This window comes from Pteropus vampyrus, unplaced genomic scaffold (genome assembly GCF_000151845.1).
Source record: "Pteropus vampyrus isolate Shadow unplaced genomic scaffold, Pvam_2.0 Scaffold48, whole genome shotgun sequence".
NCBI classification, from domain to species: domain Eukaryota; kingdom Metazoa; phylum Chordata; class Mammalia; order Chiroptera; family Pteropodidae; genus Pteropus; species Pteropus vampyrus.
In genome coordinates this window covers 4495649-4519408 of record NW_011888829.1, presented here as the reverse complement: position 1 = coordinate 4519408, position 23760 = coordinate 4495649, and the positions used below count along the sequence as shown (strand labels likewise).

At 48.0% G+C, this 23760-nt stretch overlaps 2 protein-coding genes and 1 pseudogene across 2 annotated transcripts in view; all 3 read right to left on the bottom strand.

Annotated features, from left to right (window-relative positions):
- Window positions 1-10137, bottom strand: part of SLC13A4 (solute carrier family 13 member 4) — a 40109-nt gene extending 29972 nt beyond the window's left edge. The window contains exons 1-3 of the mRNA XM_011359507.2: window positions 10012-10137; window positions 9266-9500; window positions 3838-3966 (exon numbers count right to left, since the gene is read on the bottom strand). Coding sequence (XP_011357809.1) covers window positions 3838-3966; window positions 9266-9364 — 228 coding nt within the window. The 5' untranslated portion in view covers window positions 9365-9500; window positions 10012-10137. The remainder of the gene's footprint in view (window positions 1-3837; window positions 3967-9265; window positions 9501-10011) is intronic.
- A 4707-nt stretch (window positions 10138-14844) lies between these two features.
- Window positions 14845-20871, bottom strand: FAM180A (family with sequence similarity 180 member A). The gene is made up of 4 exons (XM_023530275.1): window positions 20804-20871; window positions 20383-20486; window positions 16664-16764; window positions 14845-15213 (listed from the first exon to the last, which is right to left on the bottom strand). The coding sequence occupies exons 1-4, from the start codon at window positions 20869-20871 to the stop codon at window positions 14845-14847; spliced, it is 642 nt and encodes a 213-aa protein (XP_023386043.1).
- Window positions 20872-23342: 2471 nt separating this feature from the next.
- Window positions 23343-23461, bottom strand: LOC111739246 (annotated as a pseudogene).
- Between the last annotated feature and the right edge of the window lie 299 nt (window positions 23462-23760).

The following is a 23760-nucleotide window of genomic DNA, read 5'->3' as shown; positions in this document are numbered from 1 at the left end:
TTGCAAACCGTACTTTAGAGAAGTCTAAAGGAGAAAAAGCAGAAAGACCCAGGTAGGTGCTGACCTGGTCTGGATGTCAGCCCAGCTCCTGCATAGCTGGAAATGCTGGCACGAAGTACCCTGGTTTCTTCGGGACTGCAGGAGCCACCCCAGTGGAGGAAACTGGGGCTCTAAGCCCAGAGGCAAAGGGGCTGGCTGATTCTTAGGCTGTTTCTTAGAGAACAGGCCATTCCCACAGAAACATTAGTTTGGCCTCAAAAGACTGTGAGTTCTGTAGGTTCCCGGTTCCAGTCCCCACTGAAGGCGTGGGCGTAGAGCTCCGCTCTGGGCTGTGACTGCATGGCTGTGGGTGATGGGAAGCCCGGGTCAGGCAGGTGGCCAGCCCAGATGCTCAGCCAACATCCTCACAAGTCTGTATGCGGGGTGGGGGATGGGGGGGCAGCCTCCATGGTGAGCAGAGGCCAGAAAGGCAGAGTAGAAAGCGATAGATCAAATGCCCCCGGGTTGGAACAAACAGAAAACGCCGGAGTCTAGGCATTGATCAGGAATCCAGCGGGTCAGAAAGATCAGGAGCAAACAGGGAGGCCGATCATGACATCAGACTCACGCGTCACTTGGCTGCAGCGGCTGTTTTGTTATCCCAGCCAGAGCTGCCTCGTTGCCTCTCTTGACCTGGTAGGAACTGGAATCTGAACAAGACTTGCCAGGGGCCTGCAGTGCAGGGCCACTGAGACAGCGGAGGGCGTGTGTGCGCGCGCGCGCGCGCGCGTGTGTGTGTGTGTGTGTGTGTGTGTGTGCGCATGTGTGTGCGCATGTGCGCACGGGATTGCGGGGAGTGAGAGAGCAGAAGTAATCACTCCCAGAAGTAGTTCCTGACTCTGGGCATCCTGGAGACGATCCCAAGCCCCATCATTCAAACCAGGCTGTTTGGTTCCCCAGAGAGCCCTTTGGCCCCCACCTCCCTGCCATTCTCCTATAAACAATAAATCTTAGCCAGCTTGATTGACACCGATACTGTCCCAGGCTATGGCAACACATCAGAAGGGCTCAGAGGACTTAAGAAGCAGATATAATGACAGTAGTGAGAGTCACAATGGAGGCACAACAAAACAACAAGACAAAAACCTTAAAATAAATCTAAAACATAGGACCGAGCTCTGTATACCAGCAGAAAGAAGTACTGGCTGCATGCTCACAAGTCGATCATAGAATCCTAAAGTCAGAGGACCCCTAGCTCCCAATCCCTCTTCCACGGCACAAAGTCTACCTCCAGCATCCCTGGCGTGGGCATCTGGCTTGTATTTCCAGGAATGGGAACAGCAGGACCACGCTGTTCTTCCCTCATACAGAGCGGGGTCTCCCTCATGGTGCTTTGACTCTCTGGTTCTGGTTTAACCCGTGAGCTTGGTGTCTTGAGCTGTAGAAGCCAGAAACCACGCCCCTCTCGAGTCTTCTCTTCATTCCTCATGGGACTCATGTTCTAGATTTTCAGTATCTTGCCTACCCACCTCTGAATGAGGTCCTTATCTAGAACTTGATGCTCTGGACACGTATATTTATTAATTCAGCAGATTTCAGTAAATATTGGCCAGTGGTTAAGAGCACACGTTCTGGCATCGTACAATTCTGGGTTCAAGCTCCACTAACTAGCTGTGTGACCTACAGTAAGTTACTTAACCCCTCTGAACTTCAATTTCCTCCTCTGTAAATTGAAGATAATAATAATAGCCATTTTGTAGAGGATTAAATGCATGTACAGGACCTCCCATAGTGCCTGGCATATGGTAAATGCTCACAATTTTGGCAGCCACATTGTAGCGATACATGACTCATGCTGAGTTTGTACTCAGCTAAGAGCCAAGGGTCTTTTTCACACAGGCTGCTGACATTTATCCTTATTAAACTTTGTTTTGTCAGTTTTAATTCATTGTCTCCTCCTGTCAACATTGATTCTGTCGCCGTATAATCTAGCACATCCATCTTTGAGTCATCTGCTAATCTGATAACATGACTTTCGTATTTTCATGTGAGGTCTTTCTCTAGTCTGGTGCCAATATGTTACTCAAGATTCTTTAAGTTCAACTGTTCAGCCAGCACTCAAGTTACTCAACTGTGCTGTCATCCAGCCCACATCGGCTCCTCTGAAAGATCATTTTTTTCCCCTTGGAAATTGTAAAGGCTCCAAAAAAAAAAAAGTTAATTTAAAGGCTCCCCCCCACTCCGCAAAAAAAAGTTAATTTATATTCAACAATTTCTATTTAAAAGACTAGGGAAATTATAAAGCTTTTTAGAAAGACTTCAATCAAAAAGAGATCAACGTAAATTTTGGGCACGTGACGGGGTAAATTTCATTTGTCTAGAACATTCCCTCATGGGGCGTTGTATAAATCTCCGTAGCACCAGAAAATGAGAGTCTTTTGTGTTTTTCCATGTGATTTATACTTTCTCTCTGGTCGAATGGAAACTTCTCGAGGTCAGGAGTCATTTCTATCGTTTCCTATGTCTTTTCGGGACCTGAGTTTCGCAGAGAGAAGGCCGTCTAAGCTTCACACACGACAAACTCTTGTGGTGATTTGTTAATCCCCGTAAACATGAACCCCTTCTAGGCATACATCTAGCCAACAGTGAGACACTCAGAAGCGTCAGCTGTGAGGGTCAAGAGGGAAGAAATTATGTATTTTGTTTTTGTCGCTCTGAGGGTCCCTGTAACATCCTATATTGCACATGGTGGATGCAGAACTCAGAAAATATTTTTCTGAATGTTGGATGAAAAACATGAGTCAAAGGCCACAGTCTCAGAGTCACGCTGATCCTATTCAGAGACCTGCCTGCATGTGGAAAATACACCCCTGATACCCGATCAAGAAACACTGCTATTGAGAAACATGCATTTCTTACACTATAATGCTATTAAGAAACACTAGTGAGAGAGTGGCCTGCACTGCACACAAGCCATGGACTTCATTCATCCTGGAGGGAGTGAATCTTGGTGGAAAGAGGACATATCTGCAGAGTTTATATCTGGTGTTATTTAAAGGACAAAGACATCAAATAGGCTCCGAGGGAAGGGAACAATACTTTTAGCCAAGGTCTTTAGAAAAGCTGCACTGAAAGGTTAATTGGGTAGGATTTTAAAGGTTGAAGGAATTGGAGAGAACTTTCCAAGGTGGAAGAATGGCCTGAGGCTGGACATGCACAAGGTGGGTTTGGGGGGTGACAAGTAGATGCTTCGTCTGGGACAGGGGTCCCCTGCCCAAGCCCAGCCTAGCTTTTCCTGGTGCGCCATGATACACGCTGGGGCAGGGGGGTGGCTGGTGGTTGTGGAACAGGTGTTTTCTCTGTCTGCAAAGTTAACTGGTTCACAAAGAGCTATGCCCCATAGGCCCCATCCTAAAAGCATTTTCTTCAAATCTGAGCGCAGCAGACTTGTTCTAAGCTGCTCCCTGCAACCCAAGAGCGAAATATCACTAGCCGCAGCCACTTTATCAGACAGATGGGGTAGAATTTTCCACCTCAAATGCTAAAACTTGCCCTCTGCCTCCTCCAGGGCTTCCTGTCTCCAGCCCCAGCAATAAGATGCCTAAGCCTTCACCTCACCAAGTCACGCTACCCTCGCAAAGCTGAAGGGGGCAGTTTGAGGGAGAGGAGGGTCGTGGGTGGCGGGAGAGGAACTCAGGGTCTGGAACAGCACATGCGAAGGCTTGGTGCTCAGGGGTTGTTGCGGAGGGTAAAAAAAGCCTTCTCCTCAACTGCTTTGTGCATCTCCCTTTACCTTAAGCCCTCTGTCACTGGCATGGCAGGGACCCTAGCAGGGGGCTGGGCCGCAGGGGGTCTAACCTCGCTGGATCGGAGGACTCCGAAGAACGGGTAGAGGAAGGCGGGCACCAGGGCTGCAGCTCCGAGAGGCACGGCCTCCGACACCCAGTACACGGCAGTCACGATCAGCACGTAAGCACACGCAGTCTCCTGGAAGGGGAGGAAAGTGGGCAGGTTAGTCATGGGGACTGAAAATCCCCGTGATTCAGTAGCCACTGCCACTGAAAATCCAGATGAGACCCAGGGCAGAGGCAGCAAGCACCCGAACTCAGACGTGAACAATGAGATGCAGCCCTGGCAGGTGCAAGGTGGGCTCTGGCAAGCTGTGTGTGTGGCGGATCTGTGAGGAACCATACATTGGTGTATGATCTAATGGCTGCTCCTAGGGTGAACAGGTGCCTGGCATGTGGTTTGCACTGGTTTGCAGCAGGGTGGCCACTGGACTGTGATGACATCACAGCTCTGCTGCGTCCTGAAACTGTCTGGGGCGGGGACCGAAAGTAACTGCAGTATTCAGAGCCAAGGTCATATACTGTAAAAGTGGAGTTCCCAGCTTTAAGCTGGACTCAAGCAGGACATTTTGGTGTCAAGTTAATCAGACACTAGAGGTTCTTGGGGTAGTCGAAGGTAGGGATCGATTTGCGTAATCGGTTCCCATGTGAGCTCAGAGATGGGCCCATTTGGGGCCAGCTAATTCCTTGCTGTGGGGGGCTGTCCCGTGCATCGTGAGATGTTTAGCAGCACCCCTGGCCTCTACCCACTAGGTGTCAGTAGCAGCTCCCCAACTGTAACGACCCCAACCGTCTCCAGACAGGGCCAGATGTCCCTTGGGGGAAAAGTCGTCCCTGGCTGAGAACCAGTGCGCTAAGCCATGTCTGGTTCTCATTGCTCTGGGACTCCAGTCCACCTGCTTGATGCACATGGAAGCATTCTCTGACAAAGGGAGTAGACAGTGCTGTCACCTGGAGAGAAGGCCTGGAAATTTGCCAGCAGTTTTCCCTGGCCGTTCACTTTGCTGGTTGCACAGCCTCTGGGTGCAAAGAATAAATTAGTACAACATTCTTATAAAAAAAAGAAAATCAGCTCTCCTTAACCTTGGCCTCCAGTCATGGTGGGTGCCTGCAATGGCACAGGTGAATGGTGTTGAGAAAAGTCACTGGTTTACTCTTAAGAGAGTTCACTGTCCAAGGGGCAGTAACGCTGGACTCGGAGGGCCGCGGCAGAAAAGCCGAGCTGGCTGTGGGCTCCTCGATTTATACATAGTTCTAAACCATCTGGGCTCAGGTCTGACCTGCCCTGAGCTGGCTGGTGATCAAGGAACCTGACAAATCTTGTTCTGTTTATCTCTCCCTTGGGGTCAGAACAAGTGTCCTCACTGTCTTGCACAAAAATTACAAAAGGTCGCAGTGATCAGTGAGGGGCATGAGGAGTGATTAACCCAGCTGTTCGGGCCTTACTCCTTCCTGATATGCGTGGATTATGGGGTTGGGGCTTGGGAAATGGGAACTGGCCCCGACCATTGTTGACTATAGCTCCTGCTGAGAACTCCTCTGGGGCCAAAAGTTCAGAGAGAAGTGAAAATTTTTTGGAAGGGCTGATAAGATAACAGAATCAATAGTGGAAAAATAAAAAGGCTCCATTTGGAAAAGAATGCAATTTAGAGAAATACACCCTTTGTTGCAGCAGTAAAATTCTTAAAGGAGTTCAAAGCCCTTTAGCTCACTTATTTTCACCTCTTACCTGGGAAAGAGACAGAAGGGCAGGTATTAACTCCAGCTGAAGATAAAGGGGACAGAATATCTGTCCCTTACTCAGATGTGCTTATTTTTTCCCTAGCACCTTCAGTCTTTCTTGCCCTAGTCATCACAGGGCCATAAATTAAGGGAAGGAGAAGGGGAGACAGACATAGAGAGATTGAGAAGAGAGACAGAAACCTTTCTTGTACCAGGCACCACTTTGGTTTGAATTAGGAGAATTTGGGTAATCCAAAGTAAACTTTTTGATTGTAACTGTTGCTAAAGATTAGAATAGGTTACTGGAGGAAGTCACCATGCCACCTTCATCCAGCAGGATGAAGAACACGGTAAACTACCATCCTTGTTACTGGACTTTACTTAGAGCAGAAGAAAAAGACCTTTCCACGCATTTCTCACCCAGTTCATTCGTGGAATTTACATAAACTGTTTTTCTATACCTTCTCAACCTTATCAAAATTTAATAGGTAAGCTTATATTCAGACACCCCAAAATACTCTGTGAAGTTTTATTAAAGGAGTCCCGTGGCCCCACATCTGCTCAATCAATGTTGGTCGAACTGAATTGGGCTCCTCTGTTGGCCAACAGGTCTCTCTTATCTGCTGGCGAAGATATTTTGAAAATCCCAGGCCCCTTATCACTGCCTCTGGTCAGCAGGTATGCTGGGGTTGGCAAATATTCAGGTAGTGCTTTTAAGCGATAGTATTGTCAATTGTGAGTATTTGTTTGTTTGTTTGTTTGTTTGTTTGTGGTTTTTTGGGGGTTTTTTTGCTCCTGTTTACAAATGCAGGAGAGAGTTAAAAAGTGGCATTTCCCCATATTGGATGTTTCCTGACTCTGCTACTAATCGATGCTTGCCTCTGCTCCTTTTCCATGCATTTCGACCATCCCAGTGACATCTCATCCTAACTTCACTGGTAGGGGCTTTCGGTCTGTGTATTTGATGTCGAGATGAAGCTTCACACCCTCACCTGCCATTCACCTCCTGCTGTGTGGCCCAATTCCTAACAAGCCATGGACCCGTTGGGGGCCTCTGTAAGTGACTGGGAGGCCTTTATGAAATTTACTTTCAGAGTTAGGTGTAGCTTTTATCCTCTTGGGGACATTAAAGCAGGGCTTGCTTATAGATAACCCCTCCCATGCCTTCTTCTTCTGTAATATGGTAAACAGAGTCTGGGCCCCTGGTTTTAGCAAGCTGGGCTAGAAAAAGGGAAAAGGTCATTCTAACCCTACCTGGAATGTAGCTTTTCACTCTGGAGAACCTCCAGACCTGCAGGCCAGGAGCTGCTGCCCAGGTTCCTTCTCTCAGCTCCAGTCCAGAGCAAAAAAAAATAGTTCATTTAGGAAACTTAAGGATTAAATATCAGAATCTAAATTTCGTGCAAGAAGGGAGGGATGGGTGAGAGACATTCTACATGCTTCTCTGTGCCTGCTTGGGCACTGGTCACCTCCAGGTGCTTTCACATCATTGTGGAGGAAAAAGAGGGCTCTTGTTGACGCTGTGACACACAGAGAAGTCATCTTCGCAGGGCATGCTGGGATAGGTGGCAAGCCGGCTGCATCCAGTTCTGAAGGCATTGGCCAACCTAGGCTCTATCTGGCTGTCCCAAGGGACATGGGGGTCAATATTCTGCCCTTCACTCATCCACGTGCAGTGACTGGGAAGCACTGAGGTCCCGAGTTTCTATTTTCTTGAGGCACTGGTTCTTGGCTGGGGACAATGTTGCCCCCAGGGCATATTTAGTAATATCGGGAAGCCTGTTGGCTATCACAATGAGGGGGAGGGGCAGAGGCAGTGTGTGCCACTGGCACCCGGGATGCTGCTAAACATCCTACGAGGCAAGGGACAGCCCTCCCTACACCATGAAGAATTATCTGGCCCCAAATGTCACGAGTGTGGCTGCTGAGACACCCTGTCCTAAGGTGAACTCAGTCTAGAAGAAGGGGCAAGGTCAAGAAAGGGCCCTCACCGAATCCTGGTTTTAGCAAGTCCAGCTTTGAAAAATTATTTACAGACCCAAATAGAGCAGGGGCTCACCTGTCTTTTATCTCTCCTCTTTTTACCCCTGCCACATCTCTTTCTCCTGAAATTTATAGATTATTTTGCCTATTTTAATAATTCGTTATTTTATTTTTTTCCTTTTTTGTGGTTATTTCTCACTAGTCATTGGTAACTAAGAAGCTCAAAAATGGGGTCCCAGAATGAAATGTGGGGAACACTGCACCCTGGAGTCGGGGTCCCCAAGGATGAAGTTGACTTAAGAGGACACGGGGTGCCAGATACCGCTATGGAGAAGAGGGCAATGAGTCTTCAGTTGGCATTCCCTTAAATCCATTTGCTACTGAGTAAAAAAAAAAAAAAAAAAAAGGAAAAAGAAAAAAAGAAAAGAAAAAGCATGAAAGGAAAAGAAAAAAAATCAGCTCATTTGAACAAAGCAGAAAATTGACTAGTGTACAGGCCAAGAAATCTGTCAGCAGTAATCACTGTCTGCTAATCCCAGCCCGGGTTTAATCAGCGTCTCCCTGGCACTCTGGGGTATTTATTCTACTAAAGATTTAAGCCAGCTTGTTTTTAAGAAGAAGCATCCTAATCCCCTCTATTTAACTTTGTAACTTAATCTTGGTTACCTTACTCTGGGAGATGGGTGGAGGGCGCACTTCCCCTCCCACAAACACGCTTAACCTCTCTTAGTTTATTTTCCTTAAAGTCTAAGCCGGAGGACGAGGGAGGGGGGGCGCTAAAGCCACTGAGAGGAGGAGGAGGAAGAGAGGCAGGAGGAGGGGGTGACGGGAAGGTGGAGACAGCCGGGGAGGGAAGGGAGGCAAGTGATGGCCTGAGAAATCAAGCCAAGAGCAGAGCCGGAGCTGTGGCTCCTGCGCTCACTCAAACCCGCTCAAAAATTAGGTCACGGTCTGCAGTTGGGGGCGCTTATTTCTTTTTCTTTTTTCTTTCTTTCTTTCTTTTCTTTTTTCTTTTTTTTTTTTATCATGTCGCCTGACGTCTCCCTTCAAGCGCACGGAGAGGAAAACACAGAGGCTACAAATCATGAAAGGGCGGTCTTCCAGGACCGGAGCAAGATGCTGAGCTCCCCCTCAACTCAAAGTTCAGAAGGAACTTTGGAGATGAAGTTCAAAGCCTGGTTATCAGAGCCCATGACCGGCCCACTGGCCCATGCTAAGTGCACCAGAGCCCCCTCAGGACCACACTCCACCCCACCCCAGTCCTGCTGTCCCCAGTCCCCTCCCTCCCCCATCCTCTCTCCTCAGTGTCATCAAGGGGAGGACTTCCTGCATCTGCAGTTGCTCTCCCATACATATGGTCACATGCTGAGTGCCGACAACTACAGGAGACAGGGTGTCCTTCTTCTTATCGGCACGTGGGCCCGGCCCTGCTGCTGGGGAACGCTGGCCCACTGATTTGTGTAACACATCAGCCAGCTCAGCAGCCCCTCCTCTAATCTCCTTCCTGGCTGGGGGCGCTGGGACGGGGGACTGGGAATGAATTAGAGGGGTGAAAATGGCAGTTTTTAGGAAGAGAGTATTTTCACCTCCTCCAGGAAAACATTTCCATTTCTTCAAATCAACAGAAAAGCACGTTGAGGAACTGTGTAGGCACCCCCTTCCCTCCACCCACCTCATCTCCTTGACCTCCCATCTCACCCACTGGCCCCAGGAGGGGACAGGCCAGTACTCACGCTGCTGGGGTGGAGCATGGGCAGAGGCAGCAGCAGGAGCGGCACCAAGATGACCAGCAGCAGTTTCCTTGCTCGCAGAAGGCCCTTCAGCAAGCCCATCCTGGACCTCTGCACTCTGGTCCCCCTCGGAGCCCGCTGGGCCGGCCAAATAAATGCCTTCGCTCCTCGCGATGCTCGCGCTCGGTCCAGAAATGACTTCTTACGTCTTTCTCGGCTTCCAAGAGTCCTGTTTCGTCTTGGGGCAGAATAGGAGGGCAGTTACAGCCCCTGCTTGCACAAAAGGCTGGGCTCCTTGCCTCCTGTTTTAGGTGAGATTGGTGAGCATGGTTTATGCCCAGCAAAAAGGAACTGGGAAAGGATGGTAAACCGGGGCATAGTGGGTTCCCTCTTTGCTGGATTAGTAATAGAGGAACTTCATTCTAGGGCTTGGCAAAAGCCCCCTTAATCAATCAAAATTAAACCTCTGCTGCAGCTGTTTGGCCTTGAAGAAGTCATTCAAAGGCTTTAAAATTTTAAAAATACCAACAGAATATTTTGCCCTCCATCATTTTTCCTCCTTCTGATGGCCTGTCTGGGGGCAGTTTCACTTCCTACCTGTGCTCACTGTACCCACCCCCCTTCCCTTAAAAAAAAATCTAGTACCCCGCTTCACTTAAATCAAGCCCCCCGCCTCCCACCCCCATGGGTTTGTCAGCAGAGGATGCAGACTTCGGATAGGGCTGGGCTCCTCTCCCAGGACCTGGCACCTTAACTCAGTTCAAATTTCTTTCCTTCAAATTGATTTCCCACTTATAATTTGCCTTGAGCCTGGGCCTCCGGAGCAGAAAAAAAAGTCCCCAAGACATTCTTAGTTGTCACGGGACAAAATCTTGCTGGAGGCCCACCTTAACTTTCATTCACCTATGGGAAGCCGGACACAGGCAGTGGCCCCGCCCATTCCTCACAGCCAATCAGCACATCGGAAAGAATGAGTCAGTATCTCTTCCAAAGGCTCTTCTTGATTGGTCCCAGCAGGGGCCTGCTGATTCTGCAGAACTTAGGCAATTTGAAAAGCTTATTTTTGTTTCTCAAACATTCTAGGGACTGGAGTCATGACCATCATTGTAAACATAATCCCACTTCCCAAAAGCACTGCTTTATCGTTGCAAACCGTAGGACGCAGAGCTTTCTTGGAGAGGGCCGCTGCTGCCCTCATCTTTAGGAAGATGATGGCTCTGGTGGCAGGGAGAAAATGAAATATATGTATATTTTTTGCCCCAGAGTGTACAATATTAAACCTTTCAGACTTCCCAGGTGGCAGAGAGCATTTGATAAAGCGTTTGAGTCAGCAGAGAGCGTCAGTCTCTAAGAAAGACCACAGACTTTTAGGGGGAGAATAGGAAGGATAGCTGCCTCTCTAGAAAAATCATGACGCCAATTTCATTTCAGAAGTCTTTGGAGTCCAGACGTCAGTGGGCTTTCTGGCTGGCGTAGGTGCTCAAATGCTTTTTACCAAAAAAGAATCAGAGGGCTCCCTTTGGCTGGGCTGCAGGGAAGAGTTAGAAGGGCAAGGAAGAAGTTGACAAGTTCAGAGACAGGGCCTCCCCAGGAGCTGGACTTTGGGTTTTCTGCTGCTTAGAGATTGGGAGAAGCTGTTAGCCTTTCTCAGAAAGGATATGTGGATTTGGGGAAAGGAAGAAAAAGAAAAAAATCTAGAAAACCCCAAATGTTCCCTAAGTGATGGCCCTCAGTAGCATTGCCTTGATCTGAGAGATGCTGAGCAGAGCCAGGGGTTATGAAACCCACGTTCACTTGCATCCACGGAATGCTAGGAATGGCGTTCCATGGTCTCTACCAGTTGGAAATGATCCCCAGGCTAAAGGTAAAGTAACTGGAGAAATGATTCCAGAAAACCAGTTCTTCTTGACTTCTAAGGCAGGTGCAGCCATGGGCAGCCTAGGTCCCTTTAGAAATTATCTTGCTGTTACAGGATGGGCTATGATGACTTATCTCTTTAAATGCACGTTAAAGACTGGCTACTGTATTTATTACATTCGGGACTTATTTTTGTGATGATTTTGAAACTCAGAATGAATAATACCGCATGTGTGATGTTTTGTTAGCACATATTAAGAGATACTGGATAATGATAAATAGCTGTGGAAATTGACATTGCTGTTAAACCCATGAACCACTGCAAATTTCTTGGCGAGATAATCTAGATAACAAAGATTCCATTGAGCCTAGTAACTCGATCATGACATATTTATTACACCATTAGTGAATATTCGTTAAATAAAATTAGGTTAAGGTGAATGACACACTAGGACCAGTAGTTCTTCAGGACTCTGTTCATTTTTTCGGATGAAGAAAACATTTTCCAGAATACAAGGCTTAAGACAAATGCTACTTACATGAGGTATCTAAAGTAGTCAAACTCTTAGAAACAGAAAGTGGAATGGTAGTTGCCAGGGGCTGCGGGGAGAGAGAAAAGGGGAGTTCGTGCTTCATAGGTGCCATTTTTGCAAGGTGAAAAAGTTCTAGAGATCTGTCACAGAAAGAGGTGCATATAGTTAACATTACTGTACTGTCCACTTAAAAGCGGTTCAGATGGTAAATTCATGTTGTGTTTTTTAGCACGATCATAAAAAAGTAAGACATTAAAATGAGTTAGGAGAGTAAAGGATGCCATGTAACGTCGTGCAACAGGCATTTCATTTTAGACCGGTTTGCCTATGGAAATATCTTCTGATTTACGTGACTCTCTTTTAGTTAGATTCGAAGTGAAATGACAGAGCAATGAAAGTGTCAGCACACAGATGTTTTTCAGCGTCTCTTGAGTGACACCAGAGGTAGCTGTGAGAATGCCAACTACAGAGGAAAATTCCAGAATTTATAGGTTCTCCAATTTCCCAGCACTATAGAAATTGGTTCGATAAGTCACAGGCAAGTTTCCACTACAAAAGTTGTCAAGCTCCAAATTATTCTGTTTCTGAGTAAATATGACACAATGTGACTTGGTTGTGATGTGGTATGTACAGTGTGGCATTAGTGAGGAAAAATGGAAGCTTCTGTTTCTGTCCAGTCTTTTCCTTCCCTATTCATTGGGCAAAGAGCCGGGTTTTGGGGTGGCGGTCATGAGCGTCATATTTGATTTTGCATGTAAATGAGCCATCGTTATAAAACTTTTTGTGGGTAAACAATCAATTTGTATTCCGACTAAAAGAGGGTTTAAGTATCTAATTACTGAAAATAGAATTTTCATTTGTCTTTAAAAAAAGCCGTGCCTTTCTCGTTTCTATTTTTTTCAGTCATATATTGCCACATAAATATGGGCCCTGATTTATGAGTACAAAAGTGCCTTTAATTTTTTTTATTGCAGGGCAAATGAACGACCATTGCTGTCACTGGTCTGAGAACCGTCCTCCTGTTCATGGATCTCCTGTCACTGGGTGCAGCAATGTCTATCATGACGGACATGGTAGGCAGGAATTACGAGGGTGGGTCCTTCCAGCTGGTGACTGAAAGAAAGCTCTCAGATCCGTCCTATTGGGGTGGAATCACAGGGTGGGATGCAAGGCTGTGATGTGACTGTCAGGATATTTATTGTGCAGTGTCTAGGGATTGAGACTTCTGCTGATCCCCTCCCCACCTCACATCAAGGAAAAGTACAAATAGTGAAGGTAGATTGTGAGGCTGATCTGCCTTCTGGGCAATCCCAACCCTGTCTGTACATCGACCTTTGTTTTCATCGGACGGCGATACCCAATGGAGACCGAAAGCCAGCGTGCGTCAGAGCATGACTGTGGGCCGACAGAGGAGCTAGAGCGAGCAGATGTCGACCACAAGAGATGCCTCAAGAAATGGATGCAAAGATAATCAGAATCAGGCCCAAAGATAGAGATGAGCAGAGTGACCATGTCGAAGAGAACACATAATACTAAAAAGAGAGAATTGAACAAAAAAGCGTACGTCAGTCTGCACGTGAGGGAGGTGAAGGAGCAATGTCGTCAGGGAGTAAGCACGAGAGAGCACAAGTTATTAAACTGAGCCTGAGAACATCGGGATGCAAAGCTGTATTTTTCTCTGATTCCCTCTTTCTGCATCCTAGTATTTCTCCCACAAGATCTTGCTGCTTTTGGTGCTAGGCAAACCTCACTTGTTCAAAGATTTTAAAGAACTCCAGCTTTTGTCATCATCAAATGACAGTTGTTAAATACCCATTTCAGAATCAGATTTAACCCAATGAATCCTCACTCATTCAAGGATCAGACTACTTGTAATGTTAGCCTCTAGGACCCACTGCAAACCTAGGAGAAGCCAGAGAGATCTCTGAGCTATTTAGGAACCTATTAGAACTCAAGTACTTCTCCCCTAGCCTTCACTGATTAACTCTTATTTAACAGAATTATAACAAGCCTAGCTATCTTGTTTCTTTTTAGGTGGTGGTAGCTAAGAGGGAACAAAATGTAAGGGGCCAGTGATGTTGGTCACAAAGAAAATGCACTCTGATAGCCTGTGAGGAAGGCAGCAAAAAAAGCTCACACCGGACAGAGACTTAGCAAAGCTTAAGAACTTCCAGGGTTGGTACAAATATGCCGGCGGAGCTCTCAGGTCCACCTGTCCTCCCTGTAACATCTTATAGGTAGTCAAATGATTGTGGAAATTCCAGAGTCGAGGCTTCTCAGAGATTACGTTATCCAACTCCTTCGTTAGAATGTTTCAAAGATACTAAACAAAAGCTTAAGACATTACAGGTGTGTAGTTTCAAAGGCTATCAAGTCAACATTGCTGAAACGAAAATTTGGCATTTGAAAGGGCAAAATTCCGTCATCTGAAAATCATTTTTATTTGGAGCGCTTGATTCTCTGATGCTGCTAAATAATTTTAGCGTTAGGATGGAAAGGCGTGGTCATTGGTCCCACCTCTTCATTAGGACTATCTCTCTGCGTTAGCTTGGTTTCTCTGTTCAAAAGACAAGGCATAACCCCACTCATGTTTCTCCTCTGATGAGACCAGCCTTCAGATGAGAAGAGTCAGGATTTATAGGTCATAAAATTACCGATTTTGTAACTGATTCTTCTCAGCGACTTTTGGAAAAGTTGAGAAATATATCCTTGACTAACAACGTGTTTATTTGGTTATCGCACTAGCTTCTTTATATCTTACTACAGAACTTGCAGAAAGATGTTCATTCAACCCAGCACCCTGATCTCTTAGGACCAAAGAAATCTGTCCCCCATCTTCCCGCCATGCTCAAACCTCTAGGATGTCTCCTCCAGCTCTGTCCTCACTCTTGGGTGTCTGTGGCAGTCACTCAGTGTCGAAGCGTATCTTAGACTCTGCAGGTCACCCAGCACACTGCTTGGCCTCTGGAGGTGTCTTGGCACCATGTCAGCCCTTTGTTCCAGCCCAGGTCACATTATGTATGACATGAGTCAGATGTGCTTGTCAGGAAATTACAAGGGGCAAAGAGCATTGGGCTTAATTATTTTATCTCTGTTACTCTGAGTTGGTGGCATGTGTTTTGATGCTGGTCCCTGTAAATGGAGTAGAGAATGAAGAATTTCTGGATTACTGTGTGTGCTGGGCCCTGATCCTCAGTCCTGGTGCGGGCCAGTCTCTCGGAGAGACACTCTGGAGCCTGAGGACCGCATCAAGTCATGCCTCAGGGCCTGGAAGAGGCTGAGGAGGGACTGGGCCCAGATGTCCTTCTGATGCCCTTGGGACAGAGCTGTGCGGTAGGCTGTGTAGGCCAGGGTCAGCACTGTCCTTTCAAAGTCCTCTTTCTGGAGGACGCCGGGGTGTCTGGAGAGGGTGGCACTCAGCCGGCGGATGTCTGGGATGCGTTTGGGGATCACGTCATTGCAGACGGTGCGGAAGGCAGAGGCCTTCCTCAAGGAGGCGAGCTCCTCGTCCTTGATGGAGATCTTGAGGTCAGGGCCAATCTCAAGTTCAGCTAGCAGGAACTGGGTGAAAACACAACATGTAGAAAGACATGAGGATTTGGGCGTTGTTGAGGACACCATTGTTTTCATTATCACATGCGTTCATTTAGAGAGGCAGCTGTGGAAAAAGGCTTTGGAATCCAAGAGACCTGGGTTCCGGTGCCGACTCTCCCACTAACTGTGTGCCCTTGGATGAGTTACTTAATGTCTCTGAGCCTCATTTTCTTCCTCTGTGAAATGGTTAGCAACAAAAATACTTCACCAGGATATTGTGAGAAGTAAATAAGACAAACATGGGCATCATCTAACACTGCGCCTGGTACGAAGCCACTATTGGATTATTACCTTTTGTTTCCAGTATCCTGGATCAACTCCTTTCCCCCTTCCTCTTTCCCACCTACCAAAGATCTAAAAGCATGAATTGACTATTTTGGATAATTTTTAAGTCAGAAGCTGGGAGCTGAGGGATGTAGAGAGTTGCGCTAGGAATTAAGCGAGATACAGAGTTTTGTCCTCGTTCGTCGCCTGTTTTTTAAGAGTCGGGGTGGGTCTGCTCTACCCATACATTCCTGCTCAGTGCCAGGAACCTAATAAATACTTCTCAGACAGAGGGTTCTAACTCTTCTGTCTCCAGCTTTCCCCGGCTCTAATCTATCTCCCTGCTACTGTCTGTTATTTTTCTAAAACAGATCTGTTTATATGACTCTCATGTTCAAGACTTGGCAAAATCTGTGCATTTTCCAGTTTGTTCCCAGAAGCAGGATTTGAAATCTCCCCCTGGCTCAACTGCTTGGCTGAAGCAGGCTGTCTCTTTCTCGGTCAGATAGTTCTGGTCCATGGAGGATATTAGAGGATGTCGGGGCAGGAGGGGAATTTGGGAGAGCATCGTAGGTTGAGATTCAGGCCCAGAGAGACACGGTGGCTTATGCAAGGTCACGCGACTGATGGGTGGCAGAACCAGAACTAAACCAAATGGCCTGGGAAATTTACCTGTGGTTTGTCAGAGATGTGAGAGACAGAGGAAGGATGCCTGTGGGATGGTCAGGAACGGGGGCTGCCCCGGTGTGCGCTTACTGGAGACAGGGCTCCACTCGTAACCGGCTTGGCATTGCCTGAACACTACTGGCAAGTCCTGCCGCGGAGGCTTTCCCTGAGATCACTACCCCACTCTACTGCTTGGGTGCTGCGACTGGCGCCTTGGGACCAAACCTAAATCTCTACTTTTGCCTCCACTGCCCTCCCGATGCCATTATTCCCTGTTATGGCATGTGGGAAAGGAGAGGAGAATACGGGGAACACCTTGCTTTGGGATGGGCAGGATTCGGTGGCCCCCACACGCTAGTCTAGGCTAGTCCCTGTGGGGGGCAGAGGCCACTCATTTTCACGGGCCCAGGTCACTTCTCCTTCCCCAAACAGACAAGTTGCACTGCCTTTGGGATGATGTGACTTGACCACTTTCACCTGTGCCTACCTCATAGAGCAGTTCTACATCCTCCAGGGAGCTCTGCAGGACGGGATTCAAAGGCATCGAGGATGATTTCTTTGGCCGATGGGCCGCAGGGAAGAGCACGGCTGCAAGAAACAGAGGAATGAGCTGGAGGGGCCATGTGCACTCCGGCCGTCTCCCTCCGGGTGCCTGGAGGTTAGCCGGCCAGTGTCGAAAGTGACTGAGTAGAAGCGGTAGGGGCCATAAAGTGGGAAAGGTGACAGACAACTCTGGTGTGTCCCAGGCACGTCAGGGGTTACTCTTTCAGACTGGTGATTTCAAACCCAGCAGCTCGGCAGAATCATCCCAGAAAGTGTTGAAATATATATGTACGTGTCTGGGGGAATTTATATGAAAATAAAACAAAATAAAACAGAAATAAGCAAACAGAGAAAACCTCTCAAATTCATCCAATGAGTTCCTTAATGACACTGTTTCCTAATAGTACTGCACATTTTAGCACTTTGTCAGTATGAAGTGCGGGTTTATTTTCATTGACAAACCTTTTTAATCGGAGGATCAGACTTTTGGCTACTCCCCAGCCCTCTGAAGTGTAGCTGCCGAGAATCTGGACACAGGCAACAAATTCACAAAGAGCTGCCACAAGACCCTGACATGTGGCTCTAAGGCCATGTGGAGCCAAGCTCAGGACTCCCCGCAAGGGCCCCCCAGACTTAGAAATACATTTGGGACAAAGTCAATGATTTGCTAATGCTGTTCCTCTGTGGTGCATTTAGGAATGGTAGCTGGAGGGAGATGGGTGGGCTGCTACAGGTAGAGGGGGTAACAAGAATTCGGACCTGAAGCGGACAAGTGAAGAAAACACTATGTTATAGAATGTAGGAATCACCATTATAAATGGCAGTTCTCCAGAGTCACCTCAGGCTGGGAGCAGACAGCGCCGCCCACTCACGCAGCCCCTCTGTGCACCAGGGCACTGTGCAGAAATGATTGGCAAGCCTGCTGCCCGCTGATAGGAAAAGGTACAGATTCTTCCAGATGCTGGATTGTGATCTCCCAGGACACTGGGCAACTCACTAAAAAATCTATGCGATTTCGAGGTAAGCAGCGCCCCCTGGAGTTGTGCAAAGCACAATTTGCGTAGCCATATGTGACAGCTCTGCTTCTTGCTAATGGTGCCCTGCGGCCATCAAGAAAGGTTTCTGTGATGTCCAGTGTACCGTGTTAAAGAGGGTAGGGAACTGCGTAGGCTCTTTAGAAGGGTTTCCATCCAAAGTGATAAAAACGAAACATCTTCGACATAAAGGCATTTATTTCTTGAAAAGCTCACTGGTAGGAAACGCCAACTTCCTGGAAAAAGCTGGCTGGGTGGAGAATTGCTATAATAGTGCTTTCTCTGTACTCATTTATTATCCGTACCACAGGTTCCTCGGGGGCTAGGATAAACATGGTTTTAGGTTTCTGCAGCCCCAGCAGGGCCTGGCGGGCTTCCAGGCGGTGCGCTAGGTGCCGCTGTTGGCTGACCAGATCCGTGCATTGAAGGAGGCCTTGCCGGCCAGAGTGACCAGCTCTGCTTCTGCAGACCGTTGTGGAGAAGGAGGCTATGAACTCCCAAGCAATATTTCCTGGCCCAGCAGTTAAGCAGAATTTGTTTTCTTTGCCAGAAAATTGCCAGTTTCCCACAGAATCATCGATTTCAGGGCTTGAGGAAGCCTTTGCCCCATTCACCTATTGCTTCTGCCCATAGTTTCAGGTGGAGCTCAGGGGAGCGAGCGTCTTCTACTCCATGGATTTTGCACCCTTGACTGCACCCAGGGGGCTTGCAAAAATACTGATGCCTGGCTCCCAGCTCCAGAGGTTCCTATTTCATTAAACTAGGGTACGACTGAGACAGTAAGATTTTTTAAAAGCTTTCTAAGGGCTTCTAACGGTAGCCAAAGTTGCGAATCAGGGGCCACTTGACCTGAGGGTGTACAGAGGCGCTGCCTCGACTGTGTGGCCTCTCTCAGGTTAGCCCAGTGGTTCTCAACCCTGACGGTACATTAGAATCACCTGGGAGTTCTTAAAAACCCAGATGCCCAAGGCCACCTCCCAGGCCAGTTCATGGGCATCTCTGGGGTGGAGGTAGGTAGGCATCAGACTTTTTATGGCTCCCAAGTAATTATAACGGGCAGGCAGGGCACTGACTATTGGCTCTCTCAGATCCACAGCCAAGCAGATGGTGCCACAGTGCAACGCACACTCCCATCCGAGGCCTTCCAGGGTCACCTGACGAGACCAAGGCAAACGAGTAGAGACACCAAGAGGGTGTGTGCTTTGACTCTGCTTCCTCCTTGGTGGGAGATGACACCAAGACCAGCAAGACGTGACCTGCTTCCTTCTGCCTGCTCTTCTCCTCCTACGATGAAAGGTGGACGAACCCCCTTCTCAGGATAGGATCTGAGAGTAATTTTACTTCTTTAATTCTTCTTCCAGAATTTCTCTCTTGCTGTGAAATGAAAGGTATTACTCTCTAAAACAAACAAACAAACAAACAAACAAACAAACAAACAAAACACTCTGGCAGGTGACGGGGATAGGAGGGAAGGACTGTCCTGAGCGTGACTGCCTTCCATCTCAGACTTGGGGTGGCCCCTCCCGGGAAATGACTCGCAGCCAGACCTGCACTTTCTTCACTCGACTGTTCCCTGTGAATAGCAACACCCTTCAACGTGCTCACCCAGGTGGACCCCTGGCTCTCAAAGAGCTGGGAAGAAAATGCTTCCGGATTCAAAGCTGAGTCGAATGGAAACGTTATGGTTTCCAATAGCCCTTGTTCTCATACTTTTAAAAATAATTACAGAATTCGGGGAAAAATGGTTAGAAATAGCTTCAGCCTCTAGACGAGGGGACCAATTATTGCTTCAGAAAGTATTGTGGGGAGTGCGGGCATCTGAAAGACGGTCCCCTCCTCCACCTAGTGCCCCTACCTCCTGCTGTACCCCTCGCTTTGCTGTGGCTGCTTTGACAGTGTGCGGAGGGCAGGGACTTTTATGCCCCCTTGGGCTGGGGAGGTGCAGCCAGCTCTGGGTCCGATGTCTCGGCAGCTGCCCAGGCCCGACTCCCTGTGACGGGGACGAGGCCGGGAGAGCAGAAATCAGTCTCCACTGGAGATGCGGCAGGCGATGGGTGAGAGGTTGAGTTATGTCTGCTCCGTGTCAAAACATTCGGGTAAAACTGTTAATCATATCGTCAGTCATTCCAGATGCTTTTGTCCATGAAAGTAAAGTCTGGACCTTTCCTGAAACGCTAATGGCCGAAACGAGAGCTGACCAACTCTGAGAGGTGTGTGTGTGCAAAACTTTACACTAGACTCGGTCCTACTTGGTGAGAGAAACAGCCCTGTCCCCCCCGGAAGCCTTTCCTTGTGTCCCCACCGTACACGCTGGTCCTTCTCTTCCTCCTTTCGTTTTCTGCTTCCACTCTGCACATTTCGCATCTTGCCGGCTGTCGCCAGCTCCTGGCGGGACATAAAGGGCTTTATGCTTCCTCTGTTGACCTCGGTGTCTGCACAAAGCTGGGCTCTGAGCATGACCTCTGTAGATATATTTTGGAATTTTTCAAAAGTAAAGCAGGCATTAAAAAAAAGCAACCGCAAAACAAAACATCCCTGGAGACTCTCGCATTGGTGTTTTGCTGGTCTTTCTTCCTGTCCCTTCCATCCCAGCTCCCTGATTCATGGAGGTCGTTAGAAGTTTGCCTACTTCCCCGCGTCAGCGATTGCTGCACTGCTTTGGGCAGCATGGTCTTTGCAAGGCTGATAATGGGGAGATCTGCATGCTCCCCGCAGGCAGAGGACCGACTTTCCCTGAGGGAGACACGAGAGCAGGGAGTGGGCTGGGGAGATCAGAGACCCCATGCCCTTCTAGGCGCCACTGGAGCATTGAGCCTCGGGCAAGAAGGTTACTAGGGCAGTTTTTCCAAAATCACTGAGTTTATGTACTTTTTTGTGTGTGTGTAAAACTGGGCCAATTTGTTCCTTTCTTCTCTGCTCAATGCTCCCCACCCGGCCCACTCTCCGGCTATTTCTTCAGGATGTGAATGTGCCCACGAGGGCCTCGGTGTGACCAGGGGGCCCCAGAGTCACCCAGGTCTCCCCGCAGGGAGGTCTGACCCCGGGCTCACCTTGGAGCAGAGCTAAGAGCCTCCCCCTTTTCCTCCACTTCCCGAGAACTTGAGAGTTTATGATTCATTGAACCGAGCAGCAGAGAACAAATGATTCACTTGCTAAAGGTCGTGCCGCAGGCGCAAAGTTTGTCTAGAAACTGGATCCAGAGGTGCGAGAATCATGTGCCACAGCGTACTCTCTCCGTGTCTTCTGGTGAGAGACACATTTGGAGCTCAGAACGAAGTTGTTAAAACGTGGAGCTCAGACACGGCAACCGCTCGTGAGCCCAGCGTGCGCCTGAAATTAAAATCCAGATCTCAGAGGCTCCAAAACCCGGTCTCACCAACTGAGTGAGCAGTGCTATCTTTTTGTCCGCCCATCTGCCCAAAGACCGGGTGTTCCTCGGTCCGGAATAACTACGGGAAGGATTATGTCATTAATTGTGAATGAATGAATGTATGTGGTATAAAACATAAATGAATTACACATATTTAAAAAACATCTCTAACTTTGATTTATAATGTGATATGCAAGGTCGAATTACTGCAACCCTTGATTACTCGCTTGCATATATTCTCACCTCCTTTGAGCTCTCTTTTTTTCCTGTGCGAACCCTTGGCAGAAGTACAGCCCATCTCCTGCCCTGCTCCACACCTGCCCCGGTGCAGCCGAATGCAGCCGGAGGAAACCACAACCGTCACGTTAAGTGGTCACACTTGAAATTCATGTTGTTTTTCTCACTCGGTCCCTTACATGCCACCCGACCAGTTCCCATATTTCCTGATTCCTCTCACTCTGTTTTACTGTGAAATAGTTGATGATTTCACACCTTCGGCTTCCTCCTTAAACCAGTTACCTGCCTCTTGCCCAGATACTCTGACTTCTCTTCTGTTATTGTGTCCACACTCCCGTCTAGAGCCCACTTTTTCATGTGCGTGGGAGCTCCTGTAAAAATATCGCTCCCCTGTCCGCCTTTCTTACACCAGTAAATTTTCCCTCTCTATTGGATCTTTCACGTCAGCCTGAAAACATGTTACTTCTTCTATTTTAAAAAAATAAAAATCCCTCCTGCCTGGCTGCTCTCCCGTCTCTCTTCTGAGGGCAGTCCCGGCCTCGCCTTGGGCTCTCTCTATTCTCATTATATTTTGAGGATTGACTTTTATCTATCCAGTTGCCTGTGGGAATTTCCTGTCCGCTGCGTAACCATTCTCTCTCCTGATCCCCAACCCAATCCCAACCCCCAACACACACACACACACACACACACACGCGCACACGCGCGCGCACACCCACCCACCCACACACGCATCTGCTTCGTCTGCCGTCTTCCCATCTCTCTCAGTTGCTCAGGCCAAAACCCTGGGAATCATCACCGACTCTTTCTTCACGTCCCATATCCAGCTAATCAGCAAGTCTTGTTGGCGCTACCTTCAAAACAGATGTGGAATCTCGCTGCTTCTTGCCACATCCCTGCTAGCCCCCTGGTCCAAGCCTTAGGCACGTCTCCTAATAGTTCTCTGCTTCCATCCTTGGCTACTGTCCTCGTTCTATTCTTAACACAGCCATTAAAGTGATTCTGTGCAAACAGGTCCGATGATGTCACTACTCTACCCAGAACTCTTGATGGTTTCCCATCTCACTCAGAGTAAGAACCAAATGTCTTCAAAGGGCCACCAGGTGCCATTTGACTTCTCACCGGGTCTCTGGACCCATCTGTTACTCTCCCCTGGCTCCTGCCATTCCTGTCTCAGGCCTCCTCAGTGCTCCTGGAGCATCCCAGGTGTGCTTCTGCCACAAGCTTTTGCACTTCCATTCCTTCTGCCTGGAATACTCTTTCCCAGAGACTGCACCGCTCACTCCCATGGTTCCTTCGGGTCTTTCTTTAGTTACCTCCTCAGGGAGGCCCTCCCTGACTACCTATTTCAAATGATAATCTCTGCTACCCTCTAACCTATCCCTACTTTATTGCTGTCCAACAATCCAGATGTTTTATTTCTATATGTATTTGTTGTCTGTTTCCCCTCACTAGAGTGTCAGCTCCATAAGGCATGGGATTTTGCCCCTTTTATTCCCTGTTGTATTCCCAGTGCCTAGCATCCTGCCCATGACTGTTTGTTGAATGAATAAACAATCTCATCCTAACACATTTACTTCCTTTGTCACTAAACTCCATTCTTTTTGAACAGAGGGCTTCACTAAATCAATCCTCTTTCTGACAGTGATTCTAGAACTTGTTTGAGGTTATAAGTCCTGGCTAATTATCACGAGGTAGATGTCGTTTCCTGTTTCCACCATGCCCTCCTTCCAGCTCTGAGGAGCCCCTGTTCCAGCCTGGGCGAAGCCACTTTTCATTATCTCGGTCAAGGTTGCCACCTGTCCCCTCAACCCTTCAGTCCCTCCAAGCTTTCTTGCCCAGACATATAGGGAGAAGCTTCCCTAAATAGAGAAGCCGATTTTTGCTTTTTTTTTTTTAGGCGAGGCAATCCTTGGTTGACCTCATAGATTGCAAGGACCTTGTCAGCTTACAATCCCTTATTTCATTTATTTATTTTTTTACGCCTACAGCACCTGGTCTTCCTAGGTGGTCTCCCATCCAAGTACTAACCATGCCCGACCCTGCTTAGCTTCCAAGATCAGAGAGGATTAGGCTTGTTCAGGGTGGCATGGCCATAGACCTATTTTTGCTTTGAGCCTGATCTTCTCTTCACCTTTTTATAATCTGGGATAAAAAAATCTCTTCTTCCCTGTCACCCCCCAGTAGGTGGGGTCATCTCTCTAACAGCGAAGCACAGCGTTAAGCTTAACCACGGTTTTCACCGAAAATGACACACAGCCTTTCTACAGCAGAGCTTGTCGGGAGGGATCTTAATTGTAGACCATTTCACGCCAAAATACAACCATATTTTTCATGAATCAGTTGAAGCAACTCCATGGAAACGCCAGTGGGTGTGGGAAGGAAAAGCTCTCCTTTATA

Excerpts from the sequence above, each read along its gene's own strand:
- FAM180A (XM_023530275.1), bottom strand. The coding sequence starts at position 20,871 with ATGAATCATAAACTCTCAAGTTCTCGGGAAGTGGAGGAAAAGGGGGAG. Across the intron at positions 20,487-20,803 it reads GCTCTTAGCTCTGCTCCAAG|GGAAAGTCGGTCCTCTGCCT; the intron begins GTGAGCCCGGGG and ends TGTCTCCCTCAG. Across the intron at positions 15,214-16,663 it reads ATGTAGAACTGCTCTATGAG|TTCCTGCTAGCTGAACTTGA; the intron begins GTAGGCACAGGT and ends GTTTTCACCCAG.